The following is a 26,596-nucleotide window of genomic DNA, read 5'->3' on the forward strand; positions in this document are numbered from 1 at the left end:
TGTATAGGGCAGCAGGCGAGGCAGTGGCAAATACAGTAATCTGCATATAATCAAATCTGCAATGCTTAACCAACAAATGTGGAGGGATGACTGTACTTCACAATAAAATGGGTTCTTACAGATTCTTTTTGTTAATAAATTGAGTTATCTGATATGGCTAGATTCTAAAATACATTTCCCCTTAAAGAGTAGTAATAGTGACCGAAAATAACTATCTTTCCTTATGTGTGTGTATATTTTTTAAAATTCTTATCTCCTTTTTAGTTTATTTCACTACACAAATTTGCTAGGGAATGAGTTCCATTAAATTCAGGGATTTACTTCTGAATGTACATGAATAAAATTGTGCTGAAACTTATTTGCCCATACATTTATAGTTGCTTCAAATTGAAGCCACAACGATGCAGTAAAATTTCCCTTGTAAGAGACAATAATAAAATCTAAATATTATGTCTTATTTCTTGTCCTGAAAATATGGTGGATATATGTAAAAATAATTAATAATTTAAGTTACACTATGTTGTTTTATACAAAAACTTCAAATGATATACAAGTGATTATCTTCAAATGATTATCTTCTCCCTCTATTTCTCTCAGAAACCTAGCTACAGAGGAATAAAGAGCCACCTTAAGTCTTGGGGTGTGTGTTAGGTATTATCTGGAATTCTCGTTTACTTCTAAAAGATTAAATTAAAACAAGCACTTTTCACATCAGAGCAGCTTTTTCTACATTCATGAGTTCACAGTTCCTGGCATACACATATTGACATGTCTTAGTCAACATACAACATTACCAACAGAAACATGCTTACATCAGTGTTTTGCCAGAAAAGATCTACCATATGTTAGCTTTATCGACATGTGTATTGATTCATGGTAAGTCTGCATGTTACACTTACATTTACAGAGAGATGTATGTATGTGCCCAGATGCACACACACACAGTACATAAGCAGTTGTATTTGGATCTGTAACCCACCTATTTACTGCAAATGTGCAAGATGAATTGTCTTTTGCTAAGCATTTACTAACATTCTTGGTTGCTTACTTAAGCAACACACATCAGTTACAAATGTTTATTCATTGATAAATATGTTTGCCATATTGTTCATAATTATAGTTTCTCTGTAGACAAATGCTTTAATACAGTCTTTGCTGAATCTCAGGGACAGAAGCATGGCCTCCAGGTGTTTGTCTTAAGTACGTTGGAGGAGACCAGTTTGGCCATGTGAACATGGTGATGGTCCGATCGTTGGAGCCCCAGGAGATTGCAGATGTCAGCGTTCAGATGTGCAGCCCCAGTACTGCAGGAATGTATCAAGGACAGTGGCGAATGTGTACTGCCACGGGACTATATTATGGAGGTGAGTACCTAGTACCTTTAAGACTGTATTAGTCCATGTCAAAATAATATGTTCTAGAATCACTGCTGTATTCTGTAAAGGATCTGTAGCCAGTTGAAATAACTAGCCCCTTTCCCACTTAATACTCTTGTCTGGCAAAAAGGGCTCCTCATTGTGGTAATTTTACAGGCGACCCACAAATAGATTAAAATGATTCCACAGAGATGGCAACTGTCATTGTAGAAGGATTTCATTGCAGTGCTATGTGCTGCATGATCTACCCTTTGTTTATGCAAGTGTGAGACTTAAGGATCTGGTTCAAAGACCACTTCTTTGAAAGATAGAATCGTAGTTAGAAGAGACCACAAGGGCCATCCAGTCCAACACCCTGCCATGCAGGAAATCTCAATCAAATCATCCCCGACAGATGGCCATCCAGCCTCTGCTTAAAGACCTCCAAAGAAGGAGATTCCACCACACTATGTAGATAGTTTTCTTTTCTTTGGGAGTGTGACTGTTTTAAATAAAATTTTGCACTTCTTGTTAAGTCATATTTCACTGAAAAAGAGAGAAAGAAATGGGATCAGATCCAACAAACTCACTGTAGTCTCAGTTGGAACATTGAAACGCTGTGTTTAGGATCATACATTAGATATTTCTTCAAGGATGGTCCAGGCATTAAAACAGCTGTTTTAGGAGTCATTCAGTACTGCTCCTTGATGCTAATACTTGGGGTAACCTGTAGAACACACAAATGTTCTGGGCACTGTTTCAGCCAGCTTTTGCTGGACAGTTAGTCTGAAATAATACTGGAAAAATTGCATGAACATATTACAACATGGTTTTAGTTTAAAATGCCATTAGAAATGAAAAGGTAATATTCAGTTACCTTCTGTGGGCAGACGGATCATGCTCTTCTTATTAGCATTTCCCCATTAGAAATACAACAATATGTTTCCAAGAGAAGTTTGGAAAATAATCAACAGTGCAATAGAGTTGCATAGCTACTTTATTGCACTGTTGATTATTTTACAATTGGCCAGCCATATCCATGGATTCTTTATTCATGGATTCAACCATCCACAGCTTGAAAATATTTTTTTAAAAAATATAAATTTCAAAAAACAAACCTTACACTTACTATTGTTTGTAACGGGACTTGAACATCCATGGATTTTGGTATCCATGAAGGATCCTGGAACCAAACCACAGTAGATACCAAGGGTCCACTGTACACTACAAGATGTAGGTGCCTTGAGTCATAATTTTTGGGAAAAGGTGGGATATAAATAAAAATAAATGTTTTATATTCTTGATTCTTGTACTGTTGGCCCTCCATACCCACAGATTCCTTATCCATGGATTCAACCATCCATGACTCAAAAAATATTAAAATACAAATTCCAAAAAGCACACCTTGATTTTTGCCATTTTATGTAAGGGACACCATTTTACCATGCCATTGTATTTAATGAGACTTGAGCATCCATGAATTTTGATATCCATGGGGTAACCTGGAAGGATAACCCAGTGGATACCAAGAGTCCACTTGCAAATTCAGTTTTTCAGGAACCAGTGTGTTTGTACCCTAAATATTGTCATCCACACACAAAAAAGAACATATTAATTTTTAAAGAAAATGTGCAGAAGTAGAACAAAAGAGTCTTTAGGGGCAGGGGGAATCCCAAGGGAAAGTGATACACATTGGCCATGAAATTCTGGCTAACTATTGAAGGGGGAAAGTGAAGAACTGGAAGTGGGGAGTGGGAATAGAGAGCACAATGAAACAATGAAATCAATAATGCCAAGCAGGAGTAATCCATATTGCAGAATTGTGTCTCAGAATCTGCTTGTGAAATGTGATTGGTCATTTTCTTGTTTATTTATATCTCCTTTCAATTGTTATGGCCAACAGCTTTCACACCTAAATGCTGCAGTTTCTTTCAGTGAAAAATAATAGGGGTAGACTTGAAGAAATTATGTGGCTAACAGCAGGTGGCAGTATTTTATTACCTTCAGCATTTCAGAATGCCAGGTCATTCAGCTTGATCTGTAACAGGCCTCCAATCCTGTTTCAATGCCTCCTGTGAATGGGGAAACAGGTGTGGCTGAGAGAAAATGGTATGGGTTTGCAAAAGGAAGAGCTGTCTCCCTGACCTATGCTCTCTTTGAAAGCATTTGGTTTTTCATTGTATAAACAGCATGCCAACTGTCTTGTTTAAATGATGCAGTTGTATTTTTTCCATATGCTAATCCAGGTTTGTCTTCCACAGACATCATCTGGGTGATCCTCAGTGTGGAAGTTGGAGGACTTTTAGGAGTAACACAGCAGCTCTCATCATTTGAAACAGAGTTCAACACGCAGCCACATCGCAAGGTAGAAGGAAACTTTAACCCATTCGCCTCTCCGCAGAAGAACAGGCAACCAGATGAAAACAACTTAAAAGACCCTGGGGGTTCCGAGCTAGACACAATCAGCAAAAACACGTGGGGGCCTGCTCCTGACCAAATTGAACAAGATCAGACTGAACTGTCACAAAACTCTGTAAATCTCTCCCCCAGCAGTCACTCGAACAACTTATCAGTAGTGACATACAGTAAGGTAGGTGGCCTGGGGGTGCAAGAGAACGGGGAAGTCATGAGTCCATGACTTATAATGTAACAGTCCTTTTTTATAAACTGTGTAGCTCCCCCCTCCAGCCTCCACTTAGAAGGCCTCCATTTGTTCAGTTTGCCAGGTACTCTCACTAAATTAAAAGCAAGCTAAAACATGACCAAATCCAAATGCTTTAAATGTCCTGTTAAACAAATATTTTCCAAATGCTTGTTAAACTAATATTCCTGGGATGCTAAATGCTAATTCTGAGAAGGTACTAATTCACAAAGCTTCTTTTTAAGGGTATAAATAAAATAAAGTATATTATATGGTAAGTATTTTTAAAGTTCCTCTGCCAGATTTGGAAGCTAATATGTGCAATCAAATGATGGGTCATTTTTCCTTCTTTTGTGTGCTGTTGGACAGGAAGTGTCATTTTTCCCTTTTCTGTTATTATTGTACTTTGATCATTGCTTTTAATTGTTTGATACTCCCCTTGGGCTTTGAATCCAAATTTTATTGAAACCATTTGTTGCCTTATGCATAAAATATATAAAAACCTGTTGAATCAGACCCAAGACAATCTAGTGTGATACAGATAACTTGTTTTGTGTACAAACAGAATAAATCTAAACCCATCCAACATGCTTTGTTTTATGTTATTCTGGACAATGGGAGACTTGCCACTTTGTGCAAATTTGGACACAGAGTGAGTATAGTAAGGCAGGCGAAGTGGAAGAAAAGTAGTTGAAGCAAACAGTGTATTAATCACACACTACCCTGTTACTGACTGAGTAAATGTAAATTAAAGTCATGATCAGTACAGCATTTGTAGCTAGAACTCACAAATTTGCTTTGGAGCAGTTATTTCTATAATTAATTGGAGGATAGAAGCAGCAATTTAATCTGAAGCCATGCCCAGGCACTGGTTTAAGGAGTTAAGTACTGTCCAACCCCCATATCCGCAGGATCAGTAACTGCAGCTTCACTTAGCTGTGTCTGGGGGAAAAATGTTTCTCTAGGCATCTGGAGGTCCTCCACAGGGACTCTCTGGTGAGCATCTGGCATTCACCATTATCCATGATTCTTGCTATCCAGAGTAAATCTGAGAACATATCCCTCAGAGATACAGATTTTCAGACTGTACTGCCAAAATGCTGTGAAAACCATTGTTAAGATACAGCAGTGTACTTTGATGTCTAATCAGTGTAGAATTGGGACTTCTCTGCCCTCCCCACTCCACCTGTTGCTGCTTTCTGTAATGCCCAAAATGAGAGTTCTAGAGAGTTTTTTGCCCATCTGAGGCAAATTTTTGCAGCACAAAAGAAATTGCAAGAGGGGAAAGCCACTGACACTTGCAGACATAACAAGATCCAGTGGAAGGCCACTGTTGGATCCTCACCTTAGAAGTGATGGATTGGATGGTATTCATGAAGGAATTCTTAAAGAATAAAGATATGAAACAATTTAGATGAAATATCTTTAGCACTTCACCTGAATTTAACTAACAGAATGGAAGGTAATGAAATTGACACCAATTCTTAAGAAACAACCCAGAGCAATCCTGAATAGATTAATACTAAAATAATAAAGCACAGAAGAGAACAAGAGCTGCTGAAAGAAAATTGATAGGGCTTATGTTTTTTTTTTAAGACTGTCAGCAAATATCGTAATAGTATTTCTTTGTTAAATGTTTTAACAACATCTCTCAGGAAGGATACCTAAAGAAGCTTGGATATTGTGTCATTGGAGGAAAAGGCTAAAAAATAAATATATTAGTATGCAGCACTTTGTAGAAGACTTTATAGCATAAGCTTTTGTAGAATTTTCTACTTCCTCAGATGCAAATTATGTAATATCTGTGATGATCCAATTTTTAAAAGACTGGTACATAGTGGTATGAATTGCTAGGTTCAGAGTCTGTAAAATAATGCTAGTAAGATCTAAATGGCCTTAAATCATAGATAATGTGATTGTACACTGGTTACACGGGGGGGGGGGGGGGGGAAGCTTGGAGGTATAATGAAAAGTTCACTAAAACTTTGGCTGAGAATTTTTTGGAAAAAGAAAATAGTAACTTGGCATAACGTGTAATATAAATGTGTTGTGCAACTATGTTTAATAATCTGGATTAGATCCAGAATTAGTTCCTGCTGGTGTGTACACTCCTTCAGCAAAACACTGCTTAGGATGCTGTGGCCAACAGAAAGAGACTTTTTTATCAGTTCCATTTCTCTCTGGTGCCACCTCCCATACCTTTAGTCCTTCACAGCAGATTTTGTGAGTGTAGGAGGGCCAACTGGAAGAGTTGATAATCAGTAAAAATCAACTCTTTTCCCACTCTACCAGCAAATAATCCCCTGAATCAAATCCTTCCATTTATGGAATGAGCTCTTCATGGGAGGCAAGGTCTGGATACAAGCCATTGCATGTAGCTATAGTTACCCATCTCAAAAGGTATGTCTGGAAGAAAACACACACACACATACCCCTGCTGCCAAGAGCAATCAATATGAGCAGCAGATTGGATCATATTTCATATGGGGAATGTCTATAGCATTTGCGTTTTAAAATTTAGTCTGAAATAGTATCCTGAAATACTAAAACTGGCAAATGTGCATCCAATGAAATTGATCTATGGTAAGTATAGGACAGTTGAGAAATCACTCCTTCCTGCATCACATATCTAGCTTTTTACCACAAGATGTGGGCACCATTAACCTAAATGATACTTTTTAAAGGATTATATAAAATGATGGATAGGAGCCAGCATGGTATAGTCATTTGAGTATTGGACTATGACTCTGGAGATCAGAGTATGAATCCCCACTCAACCATAGAAAACCACTGATGACCCTGGGCAAGTCACACTCTCTCAGCCTTAGAAGAAGGCCATGACAACCCCCTTCTGAATAAATCATGCCAAGAAAACTCTGGTAAGCTTGCCTTAGAATGAACAGGCAAGCCTTTGTCCACACTGGATAGTAATGGATTACCATTAGTTTATGTGTTCTGGGGAAATTCCAGACTCTTCCTCTTCTTCATACTAAATTGGCAATAAATTAACAATTGAATGAAGTATGTAAAACACTGTGATTTGGGGGCATTTTGAAGTGTGTTGTAGACAAAAAATAGACATTGCGTTTGGTGTGCTGTAATATTCAGACATGCTCTCTCCCTCTGCACTGCTTAACATTTTCTTTTTCAGGATCCATTGAGCGATTTTTAATAAACAAGGAACCATTTGTGAAGCTAATCAGGAGTAGTCCAGATAGAAGATCATTTGGAGTCTCATAAGAAAATGTGTGTGTGTGTGTGGGAGAGAGAGAGAGAGAATGTTAATTAAAAAAACTCTTATAAAATAGGCACACACAAACTCTCTCTCCCCCTCCTCTCTGTGCATACATATGCACACAATTAAAATGAAACTTATACAAAATTGCAGTGCAAAACACTGTTTCCAGCTTTCTTCAGTAGATGAAGGTACAGTATTATCCTCCAAACTGAGGTACTGGAGAATACTGGAAGCAGTCTAAACTGCCACCTTGTATATAGCTCTGTTTCAACTTTAGCAGCTGAAGAAGGCAGGAGCCAAAACCTTTTTTTCATGTTTTATTTTTCAGTTCTGTTTGTTACTAACTTCAATAAATGTATATGATTAACTGCATTTTTCTAGAATCCAGGACAAATTTGGTATAAGTGCTTTTGTTTCCTTTTTACTCATTCTCTTATAGGAGTGAGGGGGCATGTGATTAAAAAGCAAAAAGGTTTATCCTGTATCCCAGAAGGATGCCGTTAATCCCTGAAGATGTGTGTGTGTTGAAGTGATTAACAAACAGAACTTAAAAGTATAACATAAGCAAAATGTGTTCTAAGAGCAAAATGTTTTGGCTTCCACCTTCTGCAGTTGCCATTATAACTGAACTGTTATAATACAGTGGATCTTTCCCATCTGCAAGGGTTTGGCTCTATGTCCCCCTCCGTGGATGGGAAAAAACACAGACAGTCGCACTCAATATTATTCAGTGAGTGGCGATGTGTGCACATCCACATGCATGTGCCACCATTGGGACATGACAATCTACGGATGGTCGAATCCACAGATTGCTAGCCAGTCCACTGTAGATGGCAGTTTATAACATGATACTGTCAGCATTTTTAGTCAATGATATTATTGTCCTCTTAGTTGAGTTTTTAGTCTATAAACCCACAAATTCTCCCTTTTGTCCAAAATGTCTGAAGGAAATGGCACCTTAGTGCCAAACAAGGACAAATAGGAGAGGTTGAGATGATTCCTGAAGCATATATGTAGATCTGATAGTTTTGCCCATGTATTGCAGATGACATCCTGTACTCCTGCATTCAGTCACATAAATAAGATTGCAAGACTGGAAGATGATGTGTTGTTTAGTATAGTAGGTCCTGCCAGTCATTGTATTCCTAAAAGTAACAGTCTGCTTAAGTTATTTACAGGCGATGCAGCACTTTAAATTATATGTGTGCAATCCTGGATTGCTGAGTATTGTTTTCAGGACAGCTTTTACCAGCAGTCTCCTTAGATTTGGTGGCTGGAGGAAAGCTGAAACTGGAGGCTTGCTGATGGAATTAACCAAATGTTCTACGTTTGTTGGCAATTGGGCCCAAACAGACAGGCCAAAATAAATCTGCTTCAGGTTACTTTGGAGGTATGCTGTTTAAATGATGCATGCATCCTAAGATACTGGAAGCATTGCCAAAGCCACGCTCCAGTTCTAAGGCCCAATTGATAACTTTCTCTGATTGCCATGTAATAGTTATGAGATGTTGGGTGGAATTCTACCATAAATTGACTGTCTTGTTGCTTGTTACTTAACTCACATTTTTGTGAAGATTTTCTCACAAAATAATGGTTGGTCTCCTGGTGTTGTGATCAATTATATGAGGAGGATATCTCCTTTGAAGCAGAGTTTGCTTCAGTTTGTTGGTCCTTTTACATTAATTCTCTTCAGTGTTACAGATATGTTTGATTCTTAAGAGTCTTCAAGGTGAGTGTAATTCCACTGAGCATAAAGTGAACCCTAATCTGTCCTTTGACTAGCCAGGGGTATCTCCTAATTTTCTCCCTGAAGGTTTAATTTTTTCACCTTCATCAAGTCCATTGCTAACAACACATACTGTTTTATAACTCAAATGACTTTTTTGTATTTGAAAAGGAAATATAGAGTTGGGTGTCTAGCAGTTTTATATTGAAGGACAAATTGGAACTTAGAAGGGCATCACAAGGCAATGGTCGCAGCATCTAACAAAAATGCCCCAGTAACCTCTTCTGAATTCCTTTAGGAAGAAATAGAAACTGTCTTCATGTTCTGTTGTAGACACACAAACCATTTGATACTCAGGCAATGGTATCAAAAGCCACTGAGAATTTCAGTTGAACCAGTAAGCATTTATCTGTCCTGTTTCTAGTACAGTATAACTGCAAGGGTTACGTTCCCAGACTTACCATGGAAATGTGAAACCGATAACAGTGAACTCTGTTGAAATTAATTAATCTGGAGGAAGCTGATTATAGAATTGTGCTGGAGAACCCAGAGATTCCTAGAGAGAACACCTCCAGGCATTTATAGGTCCTCCCACAGGTCAACTTCTGCTTGAAGCATACTATAGAATTGTGCTAGAGGAGATGGCTAAAGAGAACTTTTTTTTTTTGGACATGAGTAAGTGAACGTGTAGGTTCCCATCTCATGGATACAGGGGTTGTACAGTGTTCAAGGGTAGGCAACCTTTTTGACCCGGGGGCCGGGTTGCTGTCCCTCAGACAACTGGGGGGCCGAAGCCAAAAAATAAATAATTAAATATATATATATATTTTAAATTATATAAATAAATAAACCGGGACAAATGTAGGACAAAATTTTCAAATAGAGGACACTTTTAAAAAATGGAAGACACATGAAAAATTTTTGCTGATTTTTTAAAAAATGTTAATATAAATGCATGTTTCTGAGGCTTCTATAGACAATTGCCCCCCTTGCCCCTGCTTGCCCACCTCCTCCTGATAGGCCAAAGGCCCCGGCGGCAATCAGTTGCAGGACTGGGCTGGGGCCGGTCCCAAGGCCTCGCCGGGCCGGATCTGGCCCGTGAGCCGTAGGTTGCCTACCCCTGGTGTAAATCATCTGCCAAGGGAACCAAAGCAGTCTATATCCTATAACCAGGCTTAAAAGAAAGACGTTCAGATGTATATAGTCAATTTTCTTCAGAAACCTCTGAAATGAGACATGAATAAGTACAGCAGCACCTTGTCCAGATATGGAATATTGGAGACAAACTGTAATTTGTCTAATATGAAGGAGTGCCTTTTTTAGACATGATTAAACCAAGTCTTGTCATAAAGACACATTCATCATATTTACCCACTTGGTCAGCTAGCTTCACAAATAAAGGAATTTCTTCTTCGTGGGCTCTGCGAATCATACAAATGGGTTTTACTGCCCCTGCGCAGTGCTGCTCGGAACTTCTAGAATCTCTGGGCAAAGTACACTTTGCAACTTAAAGGCAACTTTTTGGCGGTAACTCCGCCCACCCTTTATAAGGCCCCTGCCTTCCCGCTCTTTCCCCAGTTCCTTTTTTCCGCCGCGTTGGTGCTATTGGAACTTCGCTCTCTCTCTCTCTCTCGTTTGATCTCTGGCTTCAATTTGGACTGTTTTTTCGACTTTGCTGACCTCTCCTTCGCTTGACCTACGGACTGTTTTTGACTACGCTTTGCTTATCCCTTCGGATCTGTCGCTTCGGTTCCTGATGTCGCCTCCGTTCAAGAAGTGCGACGTTTGCGGGGGCAAGGTCCCAGTACAGGACCCGCATTCGTCCTGCCTGCTTTGCCTTGGGAAGGACCACGACGTGAAGTCATGCTCTCTTTGCCGTTCAATGACTTCGCAAGCGAGGAAAAATCGTGAGTCCAGATTGACTTCTGCCATTGCCCAGGGCAGGGTTCGGGGGGACGATTCACGCCTGGCCTCTGCTCCGTCGGCCTCCGTCTCCGGAGCAGCCCCTGTGGCTCGAGACAGCCCGTTGAGTGCCTCCTCGGCTCCCCCGGCCATTCAGGCTTCGAGTTCCCATGTGGCCCATGACCCAGACCGGTCCAGAGCCACCGACAAGTCCTCCAAGCGCCCTCGCACACCGTCAGGGACTGAGGACTCTGGTTTGATGGAGCAAACCAAGACGCCGTCACTGGATCAGACTTCACTCTCGAAGTCGAAATCCTCGGACCCTCTGACGACATCGGGCTCGAAGCCGCCCAAGTCATCCAAGAGGACCGACAAGGACCCAAAGTCCAAGGGCTCGAAACCGAGGACCGATCCCAACATGGCACCGGCCGAACCCGGAGCTTCGACCTCAAGGTCTCTTCATTCTGCTCCCGCAAAGGGCGATGGCTCAACCACAGCCACCACTTCCGGAATAACTACCGTCACTGACCTCCAGGTCAATCCTTTCTTTCCACCGGATCTGCCCTTGCCTCTGAGGAAGAAGCCCAAGACTCCTGAGGCTTCCAAGTCCAAGTCATCCAAGGGACAGGACTCCTCTTCTTCGAAAAAGGGCTCAAAGCATCGTGACCAGCCCCCTGCGTCAAAGAGACACCGATCACCCAGTCGCCAGGCTCCGAAACCGGCCAAAAAGAGGCGTTCACCGGACCAGGATGACGCTCCTCTACCAGACCCGGGTTTACAAGACCCCCTGTCCATCCCTACGGAGGTCCAGGACCGCGGACACTCTCCGGCTCGACGCCGTTCCCTGGCTCCGCAACACTCTCCCACTCCAATGCCGGCCCAACCTTCGGAGATCTCCTCAGAGGAAGAGAGGGTCGACGAAGACTTCTTCTACGACTCCGAATCGGGTAACTACTACATGGCAGTTTCCAAGGAGGTTGCCTTCAAGAGATTCAAGGCCAAGCGTCATGCCCAAGAGACTTGCCCCCAAGTGGCCGAAGCCCCGGCACCAAGGCTTCCGAGACAGAGACGGTCGGACCCGGAGCTGGGCCCTTCGGATGCGACGCCCACAGTGATCGGGGCTGCTCCACCTCGTCATCCTAGGTCCAGGGACCATCCAGAGAGACCTCCGTCCAGTGACCGTTCGGATTCGGAGTTGGGGTCGGACTTACCTCCTTCTTCAGATGAACCCTCGGACGACGACTTGTCCTTACAAGATTCACCCCAGGACATGCACCGTCCCGAGCCGGCCTCCCCGACCGATGATCTCAGGACCTTCAATGAACACATAATTAAGATGTCCAGGGCTCTGGACATCGAATTACAATATCCTGAGGACACCGCAAGGGATCCTGTGGAGCGTCGGGTCCAGGGTCGGGTCCCAACTCCTTCCATTCCGCTCCTTCCGTCCTTGGAGACGCTTATAAAGAGGTCCTGGGATGCTCCGACTTCACTGGCGAGCTCCTCCAGAAAGATCGAGTCCCTGTATAGGGTTTCTCCGGCGAGCTGCCCTTGGCTCTCCAACCATCCCCGGCAAAATTCAGCTATCGTTGAGGGAGCCCAACTCAACATCGCCCACAAGCAGGCTACATCCCCGATAGACCGGGAGGCGCGTAAGGTAGATGGCCTGGCTAAAAAGGCATACTCAGCGGCTGCGTTGGCGGTGAAGGCTATAAACTACACCGCATGCATGGGGGCCTACGTCCAGGCCCTCATGGAAGACGTCTCTCCCCTAATTCCTGAGGTCCCAGATGACACCCAAAGGAGACTCGTGGAGATCAGGGACGAGGCCCACTCCATAGGAGGCTGGCTGATCACGGCCTCACGGAATGTGGCCGAGTGTGCAGGCAGGGCAATGTCAGCTTCTTTGGCCCTCCAACGGCACGCCTGGCTTCGCGGGACCGATTTGACGCCTGGAGTGAAGACGGCAATCGAGGACATGCCCCTGGATGGATCGGGTTTGTTCCATACCGAGACAGATGATCGTCTCAATAGAAAATTCAAACTTAAGGCGGCCGCCAAGAAGCACGGTATGTCCTCGTCGTCCACCCCCCAGTATCGCAAGGGACGCCAATGGCAGCCTCAGGTTCAACAATTCAGACCCTTTCAACAGGACCGGCAGGGTCAACATCAGGGCTCCCAACGCCCTAGGTACCCGTCTCAGTCTTCATCCTCATCGGGCAGACGGGGTCCCCCTGGCCGGTACCGAAAATCACACCGACAGGGACCCGACCAGGCCAAGAAAGCCTCCTGAAGTGCAACCGCGCACTTCGTCGCCCCCTGCTTTTTCGACAGGTTGAGGCCCTTTTTTTAACACCTGGGCCTCCATAACAACTGACTCTTGGGCGCTTACCATCGTCCGTAGGGGTTATGCCCTAGAGTTTCAAGACCTTCCCCCCACGGGGACCTTCCTCCCTACCCCACCCTCGGACACCCTTCTCGACGAAGTGCGCACCTTGCTCCAAAAGGGTGCAATTTCCCCCCTAGACCGGACTCAATGGCCAAAAGCCTTTTTCTCCAGATACTTTATAGTGCCGAAACCGGATGGGGGAGTTCGGCCCATTCTAGACTTAAGGGGGCTCAATCATTTCCTCCAATATAAGCGTTTCCGTATGGTAACCTTACAGTCAATCTTGCCTCTTCTCCACCAGGACCTCTGGTTCGCGACGATCGATCTCAAAGATGCATATTTCCACATAGCCATTCGAGAGTCCCACAGGAGATTCCTCGCCTTCGCCGTCGGCTCCGACGCTTATCAATACAACGTGCTGCCCTTCGGTTTGGCGACGGCCCCAAGAGTTTTCACCAAGTGCCTAGCCCCGGTGGTGTCTTACCTTCACCAGAAGGGATTCAGGGTGTTCCCTTACTTGGACGACTGGCTCCTGGCGGCTCCGTCGCAAGGGGACCTCCATCGGTCCATCAACTTCACATTCACACTCCTCCGGTCCCTCGGCTTGGTGATCAACCTCGACAAATCCCACCTGACCCCTACGAAACAGGTCAGGTTCATCGGGGCTCTCCTAGATTCGGACTCTTGCATAGCATCGCTTCCCCGGGACCGCTTTCAAGCCCTATCGGTCACCCTCCAGCCATTCCTCAGATTCAGAAGGGTGAGGGCCAGAGATGTCCAGGTGGCACTGGGCCACATGGCCTCTACGACCTTTGTGACGCCGTGGGCAAGACTTCGGCTTCGCCCACTGCAAAGATGGTTCCTGTCCGTCTTCGACCCAGGGGTGGATTCTCCGCTCAAATGGCTCACCGTCCCGAGGCCGGTCGCATCTTCTCTACATTGGTGGCGCGAACCCGAAAACGTCTGCGCCGGGTTACCTTTCGCCCCGCTCCAGCCACAGCTGACGCTCACCACAGATGCATCCCTAGACGGCTGGGGCGCTCACCTCCTCGATCTGGTAGTCAAGGGGAAGTGGTCGCCTGCCGAGCAACAGCTTCACATCAACGCCCTCGAGATGTTGGCCGTGGAAAAATCGCTGAGGGCGTTCGAATCGGTACTGACGGACAAGGTGATACTTCTCAGAACAGACAACACAACGGTGCTGTTCTACATAAACAAGCAAGGAGGTACCAAATCCCCGACCCTGCTCGACATCACGATGCGAATATGGGACTGGTGCATTCCAAGGGGAGTCCACCTCCAGGCCATTCACCTTCCAGGGGAGGACAACGACCTGGCAGACAGACTCAGCAGGGAGACGTCTGCATCACACGAGTGGAGACTACACCCGGACTCAACAGCACAGATATTCCGGCGATGGGGAACTCCCCAAATCGACCTTTTTGCAACCGGGTCCAACACTCACTGTCTCCAGTTCTGTTCCAGGACGCGCTGCGAAGGATCCCTCGGAGACGCGTTCGGTTTCACTTGGACCGGCTGTCTGCTGTATGCTTTCCCTCCGCTCCCACTAATCGTTCGGGTGGTGTCCAAGATGACGGCAGACCGATCGAATGCGATCCTCATCACTCTGTGGTGGCCCAGACAGCCGTGGTTTCTGTCCCTCCTGCACCTCTCGGGGGAGACGTTTTTCCGGATCGATCCTCGCCCGGACCTACTGACGATCCAGAACGGTCAAGTATGCCATCCCGACATCGACAGCCTGCCCTTGGTGGCGTGGAGGCTCCATCCCTAGCCTCGCTTCCGGACTCGGTACGGACGGTGATCCGGGCTGCCCATAAACCTTCAACCCAAAGGTCCTATGCTTCCAAGTGGGAAAGGTTTTCCAGGTTCCTGTCCGACAGAGGCATCGACTCGGACCAGATCTCCACCCCGGTGGTGTTGCAGTTCCTGATGGCACTATTACAGGAGGGCCTTACTCTCACTTCCATCAAGTGCTATCTCTCAGCCATTTTTTCTCGATTTCAGTTCACAAACAAACCTTCTTTTTTCAGGGACCCATTGGTCAAGGCTTTCCTCAAGGGTTGTGCTAACCTATACCCACCGGTATCGGTGCCGACCCCGGCTTGGTGTCTGGACGCTGTCCTGTCAGCTTTACAAACCAAGCCCTTCGAACCCATGGCCACTACGGACTTGAGACTATTGACTTGGAAAACTGCTTTCCTAGTGGCCATTACCTCTGCCCGCCGCACGGGCGAACTTTGTGCTTTACGGAGAGACCAGCCCTATTTGAGGTTTCATAAGGACAAGGTAGTTCTCCGTACCGATATCACCTTCTTGCGTAAGGTGGTGTCGACCTTCCATATGTGCCAAGACATTGTTCTGCCTACCCTGGCCTTGAATCCGACCACGGAGGTCAAACGGACTTTGCATACCTTAGACGTAAGGAGGGCTCTGGCCTTCTACTTAGACAGAACGTCGGGTTCGAGTCGGTCCGAGAGACTATTCCAATGTTACTCGGAACCGAAAAAGGGCCTACCGGTGTCACCGCAGAGGTTTTCCAAATGGGTGGCTGCGACCATTCACCTCTGCTATGAACTTTTGGGTAGACCTCTTCCTACCAGGGTACGGCCTCATGCAACTAGGGCGGTAGCAGCATCCTCTGCTTTTCTGTCTGGAGTGCCTTTGGAGGATGTTTGCAAGGCTGCTGTCTGGTCCCAGCCGTTGACATTTATTAAACATTACAGGCTAGACACTAGGGCCAGACGGGACGCAGCTTTTGGCAGAGCTGTACTAGTTTCTGGTTTACATTAATTAGTAATGTATGCATTATGAGGTTCTATTGATATTCATACCCAGGAAATGCCTAACCTGTATTATGTGGTTCTTTATGCTAAATCACAAATGACTGCATTCATGATTGGGCTATTGCTTACAGGAGTTGCATCTCCTGCGGTCATGCCTATGGTTTAAAGACAAGTGACTGACAACAGATTGGGTTTTTACAAGTTTATTGTTAGTAATAAACAACATTGATTCACTTTACTTGCTGTCCGGACACTCCCTCCGCCGCTCACCTGAGCTTGTCAGTCTAAACCCATTTGTATGATTCGCAGAGACCACGAAGAAGAAGAACAGGTTGCTTACCTGTAACAGTATTTCTTCGAGTGGTCATCTGCGAATACATACAAATCCCACCCATCCTCCCCTCAGTGTCCTGCTCTTGATTGGCTCATTCTTCGCTTACACAGCGGAAAAAGTTGGAACTGGGGAAAGAGCGGGAAGGCAGGGGCCTTATAAAGGGTGGGCGGAGTTACCGCCAAAAAGTTGCCTTTAAGTTGCAAAGTGTACTTTGCCCAGAGATTCTAGAAGTTCCAAGCAGCACTGCGCAGGCGCAGTAAAACCCATTTGTATGTATTCGCAGATGACCACTCGAAGAAATACTGTTACAGGTAAGCAACCTGTCCTTCCAGATCAGTGAAAGTGTAAGATGTAAACAAGTTAGTGAACTGAGTACGTAAATGTGGTATCAAACAATTCTGAAACATCTTTATATTGTAAATATTTCCCCCCATTTCCTCCTTTTTTCAAAGAGCCATATGTCAGAAAGGCTTAATTTGGTATAAGCTTTATAACCAGTTTTATGCTTGCCAAATTTGCCACAAAACCATGTAGACAGCTTGTGCTTACAGGAAGTTTGGCATACCAATCCTAAAATCCAGTCCATGGAACAGAAAGTAGAATTAGAATGATAATTGCTCTTTGTCCTCATTACAAATATTTGTGAAGAATTGTGATGGGAGACAAGGTTGCCCTTGCACTGCTGTATTTTTAATTTCAAATCAGAACTGGAGTTCCAACCTCCTTGGTTTTTTGGTGTATGGAGAGCATTGGGAGCAATTTTATTGGATTTAGTGCCCATGGAGGCCTCCATGAGTGGCACTTGACTAAAGGGGGTTGGAGCTGCATGCGATAGCCCCTTTCCCCACATTTTGAAGTTTTGAGTACTAAGAGAACAATATCATTCTTTTACTGATTTCGTAGATCAGCTTTCAAGTAGAATGAACACATGAATTGTAGGTTCTGAATTTCTGCTTTCTATTTGTATAGCAAGCTTTGACCAAAATATAGTACAAAATGCTCTGTTCTGTTTGTATTCAGTTTAAATAAGTGATTCAAAAGAACCTAAGGTAGTTTGGAAAAGCATTGACCAGGAACAGCCCAGGAAGTAAAGAGAAAGAGAGACTGATTGAGTAGCACTATCTGAGGCTACCATCAATGTAAGCTGAGAGACTTCTGTTTTGTTTTGCAGCCGTGCATCAAAAGTTAATGCCTTTACAAAAATTAAACTATACTTTTCTTCATTCATTGTCGATGGCAAACAAAAGTGAAATAAAGCCAGTCCTGCTATTCCTTTCCACTCTGAGGGGAAGTGATATCTACAGTGGGAGAGAAACTATTGTCAAAGGAAAGTAGAGAGGCAAACATTTGCTTTCAAAATTTTTGCTTCCTAGTTAATATTGATAACAATACAAAAAGCTATAGAGTTAAAACCCCATTCCCACCCAAAGGTCTAAGCAAAAAAAAAAAAAAAAAAATCCAACCTTTTTGCCACTTGGGATTGGACAGCATCACAGTCTGGCCACAGGCTTGTATATGCCTGGAAATAAATTCCTCCATATTAAGTAAGGCTTACTCTCTGCTAATATAAGTAAATATCCTCTGTCTGAATTTTTTGTGAATCCATAAATACAAGTCTTAGTCCTTAGAAAGCTATTAGAACTTTTAAAATCACTATTTGGTCATGTTACCATATTGTTGTAAATTGGTTTATTTTAATTATATTTGTATCAAAATTAATGGCTACTTTAATAAAACATAATGTGAGAATTCAATATATTGTATAAAGTCAAGATAGTTCTGCTGTGTTGGCCGAGAATATAGCACTGCTGCATTGGATTATAGAAGCTCCCCCCCCCCCCTTTTAAAAAAGGGAAGCACATCCCCGAGTCTGTATGAAAAATACTTGAGAATCTTTACAAATCAAAGCTTTTTAAAAACAATAGCATGAAAATACGTCTGTACAGTTATTCTCGGGTAATGAAGTGGATGTCTTCCTGGGTGTTACTTCTTTAACAGAGGCAGAAATAACATGGAAAAAAATAGGGATAGGTTCCTACTCCACAAAAAAGAGCAGTCCAACATATTCCAGTAAAACTTTTCCCTCAAAACTAATTGTATGCACGTGTGAAATGAAACAATGAGGTCAGGTAAACCTTGTATACATAAAAACATTTTTAATCTTACGAAGGCCACTTGAAAGCTTTCTCCAAAGTGCATCCAGGGATGACCTTTTCTTTCACTAGTTTCCATTTTTCTTATAATTTCCATTGTGATGGCCAAATTTACAGCTCCATGCTTAAAGAGGGTAGTTGTTGAGTGAGGCATACCTGCTTTCCTCCTTTTTCCTCTGTTTGTGTCTTCATACATGCTTAGCAAGGGATTTTGGAAACATCTGTTGTTTACCTGCCTGTTGTAGGCAGGCACATAGAACTACGGTGGGATCAGACAGCGTACAGTCCAATTTTTCCTATCTCAGGATTTATTGCATTGTTTACTGGTGAGTCACTGTTGCAACCTGACACCTAAAATCTGAGTTCTCCAGTCCTTCGTCATGATCTTTCTAGTACTAATGCTGCTGAAACAATTTCAGCTATAAAGAGAGTGAGGAGGAGAGGGGGTGAATGAGTGTAAGAAAACATTGTAAAAAGGAGGTTTACCAGAGGCTATGTTAGCTGTGAACTGCCTGTACTTCTAGGGTATGCCACAATGGAAGGAAATCCATAACAAATAACAAGACAGCCATAAGTATGAGAAAGAAGTCAGATATAGAGCAGAACTCAGAAAGGAGAACTGCAGATTGTCAGCATAAGAATGATTGTGAAAGAAGAACAAATAAAAGGATCAAGAAGAAAGAGAGAACAGAGCTGTTGGGACCAAACAGACCGGGTGGCTTGGGGGTGAGGCATTTTGACAGTTCATGTCCCTGGAGCACCTGGAAGCCACCCAGGAGTTACACTGGGTCTGCCTCAGGCAGACCAAAACCAGGTCAAAAAGGAGCAGATCTTTTCCACTTCTATTTGGGCTGGTAGCAGAGGGCGCCTTTGGGAATGTGCTGTGTGTTTGCTGCAGTCCTGAGGCATTTTTGGCTTCAAGCTGCCCCTTTGTGCCCATCTGTTTCAGCCCTAAGACAGAAGACTAAGACTCTCCAGCTAAAGAAAAGAAAGATATTTCCAGTAAAATATACAGTGGTCCCTTCCCTTATGCGTGGGATCAATTCCGGCCCCCCTTGCGTAAGGGAAATTCTACGTATGCTTGAGCCCCATTGAAAATAATGGGGTGCATGCCTGCAGTGGCGCGCAGTGGCACTACTTTTTCCAGCGCAGCTTCCAGTATATGACGCGGGCGCACTGTATTTTTTTTAAAAAACATCCCAGAAAGATAAGAAAAAAACAAGAATGAAAATAGGAAAGTACAAACCCACTAACAGCAGAGAGAAAAGCTTAAAATGTTCAGTGATGTTAGAAACTAAAGACAAGCCAAATTGCAGGGAATCACAACTATGTTTTATTGAACCACTTCCTGTATTGCTATGTGTTTTATTTGTATTATCCTATCATTTCTTAGATTGTATGCCATAGGCAGGTTTACTCTTTTATATTTGTTGTTTTTATGTACAGCGCTGTGCAAATCTATAGCGCTATATAAATAAAGAAATAAAGAATAATAATATTGTCCCCATTAAAACACAGGTTTCCTTAAAAATTCTAGCGATAGTAGGAGCCCTGGTGGCGCAGTAGTTAAATGCCTGTACTGCAGCCACTCACTCAAAACCATAAGGTGGCAAGTTCAATACTAGCAAAAGGGCTCAAGCTTGACTCAGGTTTGCATTCTTCCGAGGTCGCTAAAATGAGTACCCAGATTGTTGGGGGCAATTAGCTTAGAGTTGTAAATTGTTTAGACTCTGTTAGTTCAGTATGAAGCAGTATATAAATGAAGCTGTTTGTTTTGTTTGTTTGTTTTAGTATCCTAAAGCAGCAGAAGCTATTTATGATAACTACAAGAGCCAAAGATATTGGGTAAAATACAGTCCACCATCCTTTTATGTGGGGGATCCAGTCCAGACCCCCCCACCACGTAAGAGAAAAAACGAGGATGCTCGTGCCTGTGGCGGCACGACAGCAGCACATGGGGCGCACGCCACGGGAGCGTGCCCCATTCATGCGAATGGTACGCTGCGCCCCATGCGCTCCCGCACAGCTTTGAGCGTATGCTCAAAGCCACGTATAGCACACCCGCGTATAACACGGGCACACTGTATAGTATAATGGACTACCTTCTTGCTGTCACTGCTACTGATAATTTAACTTTCTGAATTTGTTAGAAATGTGTCGTTTATGGTGTATGAAAGGACTGATGCTCAGATTATAGCACTATGGATAGTGTGATTGACAGCTAAGTATTTTCTTTGGAAGGATTGTAAGAATAGCTAGACTACTTCAGGATGAGGCTGGTTATGCTATTAACTCAGTTAAAAAATTGTTGTTTCAACCTCTTCCCTCATATTAACAAAGGGCTTTTTTTGGGTAAAACAATGTTTATGAATTGCTGTTGCTAGAGTACAGTTGAAGGGGAAGGGGGATCTGCAAAGTGCTTGAATGTTTCAGTGCCTGAAATGTGTTTGTTCAAAGACTGAAACTGTTTGTTGTTCAATGCTATATAGCCTACCTTCCTTGAAAACTGTGAAGAATCAAAAGAAGTTCGTTATCTCTTTCATGCCAGAAGTTATTTTAAAATCTGTTGTATCATAAAACATAATTATTTTAAGAATATATATTCTTAGAGTGATGAGTTAGGAAAGAACAAGTGGAAAATCAGATAGGAAATGGAGGCATGCTGAGTGACATCTAAAAGTATTTATATGTGCCCATTTTATTCATAATGACCAGTAAGGGATAGTCGTAGCAGAAAACCCCTTGTGTATGGAATAATACCAGGGGGAGTTGACTTATTGTAAATACATTTTTACAGAAGGTTAATTTTGCAAAGTTTGGTATCAGGATAAGCTTGGCAATGCTAATACTGCTAGTGGTTACCTGCCACAAAACATACATGCAGCTCAATATAGCCTTAGCACTTGGGAACAGACAACCAGTGTTCAAGCCTTGTTAAGCAAGTAACAAGCATGTGATCAAACTGTTGGGACTGGGACTGTTTGGAGCTTATGAACAAGACCTGTCAAGATTTTCATTGGCATGTAAAGGACTATATTTTCTTAAACCATTCCAAAAACTTCTCTGTGTTGAAGCATTTGAATGTACAAAAATATCCCCAACTGGAACTGTGGTTTAGAAATTTTAGTCAGTGTTGTATATATGTGTGTTGACAGAATACCGAATTAAATATTGCAAGTGGTAAAGCAATAGTACTAGTGTTATATATTTTGACTTATCAACATTGGCATGTAGCTTTGCAATGGGCAAAGAAATCAGGATGAAATGTATGACAACTTACATACAGCAAATTACTTTGGAATATGAGATACAGAAGATTTCAAGCATGGGGGCACTGAGTTGAAAATATATCACAGCAGAAATTGTTTAGGTTGTTTCCCCTGCTGAAATTAATTTTTTGTTTCTAATTTTCTTCCAGGGTTTTCATGGTCCTTATCCCTTTGGACAGTCTTAAAAACAAAAACGGGTATCGTCAAGAAGAGAATTTGACAATGAGCGGACTTGAGAGGGAGGGGGAGTTCTTGTGGCTTATAGAAGATACAGCATGAACCCCCTTCTTTGTCTCCATATCCTGGGATAAGAAGAAAACAAACAATAACTTAAGACTAGCTGTTTCCAGAAAAAAACAAAAAAACTAAGTATGCATGTGTGAATGCTGAATTTCAAGAGTGCTATTCAGTGCTATGAGAGAGAAAAATACACCAATGTTTTTGTTTTAGGAGTCATTGTCACAGTTAATTAGGTAGCCTAAAAGAAATTTTTTAAAAGCTTAAAATGGAAAAGCCATCTCTTTTTAAAAAGAAAAAAATTATTTTGCCTACAGAGTGGTTGTAGTCTGAGCAGATGTTATTTTTTTGTTTGTTTGTTTCTTGTTCAAGACTTTTTTTCAAAAAGGGACAGCGTGCATTTTTATAGAGATATGCTTGCTATGACATGGACGCTTAGTGTTTTCTTGGTTAATTCATCAGCTATTTGTATGTCAGGTGGTATTAATTTCTAGCTGGATCAATATCCAGATACATGAAATGTTAGCTTTTTTTCTTTTGATTATTTGCTTTTTTTAAAAGCTGTTGGCATCATTCTTCTAGGCATGATATGTATTAGTCATCTGCTAGTTCTTTTCTATTTGATAAAGTTGCCTAGTCTCAGTTTTGCCATTTATGGATGGGGCAAACAACTGCCGAGTGCTAGAGGGCTGAAATGATGGAGGCTGAGGCTTGGTGTGTGTTTTGAACATGTACTACCAAAATTTTCACTGAATGGTTAGCATATTAAAATATTTCCATATTCTTAATGTATAGTAACTGTCTCTGAGACAGCTATGCATGTGTCAGTTTTGTGCCAAGAAGAAATTTGATTAGAAATGTGAAAACTTCACATTTTCATTTTTATAATTTGGGCAACTGGTTTGATTCTTCAGTGAGAAAGGTACATTGCTTTGAACATGTCGAAGGAAGAATCATCAACTGCCACTTACAACAATTACTTCTTTTATCAGTTTTTTGTTCTCTGAACTTTTTCAAGATAGGATTCTGTGTGTGCAAAAGAGGGAGAGTGTCAAAGGGTTGAAGCTGTTTAAGGTCTAACTATGTGCAACCTGTGAAGAATGATAGCCATATATACCTGAAGCCAAGCTGTCCAATTCCATATAGTGGGAAGTAGCAGAACCTGGTCTCTTGAAATTCCTCGGTTTCACATCAGTATAAGACTTTGAAAGAAGAGGAGGTGTGTGTGTGGGGGGGAGGTCTGATTAATTCAGAAACTTTAACTGCAGCCATCTGCCAAAGATACAACAATATGCAACGCCCCCTTCCTTTCATATCATTCAAAAGACCAAAACTGCCGACTCAGAAAGAGTAATGGGTGTGTGAATATGTACTGATGGGGTAATACAGAATACTTTTGGGCCCAAAATAACATACTCCAAGCTACCTTGTTGCATTGGTTGGTATGCACGGCTCTTTTCATACTTTGCATAACTGACTACAGTGCTGCTTATCACCAAAAGAGATGGAAGCACCCACAGAGTATAACTAGGCCTGGCTGTAATCCTGGAAGACATACACTTAGGTATGCAGTCTTCAAGGGTCATTTTACTTTCTAATTTGGTATTTTCTGTTTGGGATAACATGCATAATTTTTGACAACATGCAGAATTTAATTTTTCTGCCTCCCATGAGAGACGTTATTGTCACAACCGAAACTTGAGTAGTTTTTCCATGTATAAGAACTATAAAATATTTTCTCAATTCTTGATCCTTTCCTTAACATGACTGTCCAGAACTTAAATCATCTTAGGCAATGTATTCTCCATATACAAAATATATCAAAACTGATTATGTAAAAGGATTGTGTAAAGGATCATTCATGGTGATTAGTTTTAATTGGTTTTTTAAAAAAATTCCTGTTCTGAACAAGCAACTTTCAGGATAGGCAAACGAGTGGATGGATGGATGGATGATTAGACTGGCTGTTTAAGTGAAAGTATGTATGTTCTGGTAGCAGCATTAGAAGTCTTGAAGTTGTGACAACTGGAAACTTCCAGACTAAACCAAAATGGCTTCAGTCTTCTATTTAAACCAGTTATTTGGACACCATCCACATGAATTGTCAGCTGATTTTATAGAGACGTATTCTGTTTTTTGACAGCACAGGGGGAAATGATACTTATTGCCAACTCTTGTTTTCTTACAGAAGTGGTTCTCAAAAGTTGATCCTTCAGGTGTTTTAGACTTCAGCTCCCAGAAACCCAAGCCAGCCTGGCCAGTGTTCAAGTATTGTGGGAGCTGAACTCCAGAATATCTGGAGGAGCAGTGATTGCTGAACTGTTGTACTGTACAGGAGTACAGCAGTCGCTGCTCCTCCAGATATTCTGGAGTTCAGCTCCCACAATACCTGAACACTGGCCAGGCTGGCTGAAGTCTAAAACAGAGAGCAACTTGTCACTCTTGATTTTTTGGACTATGATTTCCTAGCCAGCCCTGAGTCGTGGAGATGGTGGGAGTTGCAGTCCAGCAATATCTGGAGACCCACACAGTTGCCCACTGTTGTCTAACATCATGTAGGAATACTCTTTCTCTTCTGTTCATCTTTCATGCTGTTTCCTTTCTTGAGTGCTAGTGCCTTTTGTTAACGAAGCAGTCACTTCCAGTGAAAAAGGGTATCAGCCAGAGCTGGTGTGCAAGTGGGTTGCATTAAACACTTGTCTTCACTAGTCCCTGAGGTTTTTCAGAGGATAAACATTCTTTTTCTTTTGGGGGATGATCTCTGTATAAATAGTTACAAAGGGCTCAGTTTGGTTTATAGGTATTTTGCTTAGGGTGATAATCCTTTCAGTGATGACAATGGGAGGAAGTTTAAATTGCTGACTGCTCTGCCTCTGGTTTCTTTTCTCATATATTCTTCCCATGATAACAGATTCACTTCATTGCTGACTGCATTTCTTACTACAATATTTTTTGAATTACAGAATTGTCTGATAACTAAATCATGTTGATTTCTTCAGGCCAGAAATTTGAGGCAAGGCAGTGAGAACTTGCTCATGTTTAGATGTAAAGGCTTGTTTTTCAGAAGCACTTTTCTCATAACCATGGGGGATACTGGTGCTACAGGGAGCCACTTTTTTCTTCTCTAGTGAATGACCTGTGGATTACTCAGTAGATGTAGCTTGTGTTGCATAGAGGTGCACTATTTTGTGCCAGCTGTAGCTGGAAGAATTGCTGCAGGTCGTGCATTTTGCTACTGCCTTTGTTTAAAGCTCTCTTTAGGCTGGCATCATACATGGCACCTTTCCTATACAGATTTAAACTCATGTGGAGGGAAAACTGTGCATTCACTCATGTTTTGGGATGGTATGAGTATTTAGGTTTTCATTTCAGTCATGTGCAGCTGAAGGTTGTGAGTGACTCAATATGCACTTTCTTCCCTCCTACATTTGTAGAACGTTACTGTTAATAAAATATCTCTCAAGTCCCCATTACCAATGTAGTGCCACTTCACCAAATGTTGATTGATCCATTCCCATGTTCCTGATATTAGATAAATAGTAGCTAGTATTTCTTTCCCAAATTTAAGATTGTTTCACGTAGTAAGTGCATCTGGTTCTGTCTCCTCATTACTCCTAGTTGTCCTTCTGGAAGAAGTTATCATCGGGTCCTGAGGGGAAGAAGTAACCGTAATTTAACAAAGAGAAGTTCGGGTTTTTTTATTAATAGTGTTCTTTCTTCAATATTCTATTTAATGCAAATGTAATCATAGTCCATGCAGTTGAGTTTGAAAATGTCCTGGCAACCCCTGCATCTGAGAATATTACTTTAACCTAAGATGAATGAGCTCCCAGACTTCTCACTGGCCTAGCTCCAAGCCCCTTTGGCTGAAAATAAGCTCTGTCTCTTTTTGCAGTTGGGTATCAAGTCTGCACTAGGAGGCAGAATCTGCGCCATTGTGTTTATTTGGGGCAGGAGAAGGTGGAATGCTGTATTCTGAGGCCTCAGGGATTTGAAAGTTTGTACTCATCCCTCCCCCAGCTGCAGATGAGCACAGCCTGAATCTCTATAGGTACAAATATAGCTGATGTTTTCTGAGGCTAAGAAATGCACGCTGTCCCATGTCTGGGTTTCCATTTCCCCCCCTCTTGTGTGAGTGAGTGGTTGATTCTGCAGCCTGTCTTTATTCTCTCTGGGGGGAGTGCATGTGTAGAGCAGGATGGTGTGTTGCTTCATTGAGTCTGAGAAGAATCCTGTAATAGCACATTGTGGGGAAAACAAAGATGCTTTTTCCTTAATGTATAAATGAATATTTGTATGATTAAATTAACAGAAAACAATTCTGCAGTTGCTGAGTTTTTATTAAATGACCAAAAATTGATCACATAGCTTCCCCACTTCATTTTCTTTCACATTTTTTGGGAGGAATTGTGCAGGTCAGCACTAAGGTAAGAGGTATGTGTAATAACTGGTTACAATACAGTCTTACAATTCTGGGAGGTCTGGATTATTACTAATAAAGTTTCTTTGTCCAAATCTTTTAAAAAGTGAAGTCTGTGGGGAATTACT

General features: G+C 42.5%; 1 protein-coding gene across 3 annotated transcripts in view; it reads left to right on the forward strand.

Annotated features, from left to right (window-relative positions):
* The window catches only part of ILRUN (inflammation and lipid regulator with UBA-like and NBR1-like domains), a 66,023-nt gene extending 39,656 nt beyond the window's left edge, over positions 1-26,367 (forward strand). Inside the window, exons 3-5 of one of the 3 annotated variants that reach the window (XM_089514694.1) lie at positions 1,167-1,364; positions 3,617-3,720; positions 21,961-26,367. In XM_089514694.1, coding sequence (XP_089370820.1) covers positions 1,167-1,364; positions 3,617-3,720; positions 21,961-21,996 — 338 coding nt within the window. In that variant the 3' untranslated portion in view covers positions 21,997-26,367. Of the gene's footprint in view, positions 1-1,166; positions 1,365-3,616; positions 4,583-21,960 lie in introns of those variants that run through there. The other 2 variants (XM_089514693.1, XM_089514692.1) reach the window with 2 other exon arrangements.
* The last annotated feature ends 229 nt before the right edge of the window (positions 26,368-26,596 follow it).

Source organism: Sceloporus occidentalis, unplaced genomic scaffold (genome assembly GCF_023333645.1).
Source record: "Sceloporus occidentalis isolate IW3139 unplaced genomic scaffold, rSceOcc1.0.p SCAF_3, whole genome shotgun sequence".
Taxonomy (NCBI): Eukaryota; Metazoa; Chordata; class Lepidosauria; order Squamata; family Phrynosomatidae; genus Sceloporus; species Sceloporus occidentalis.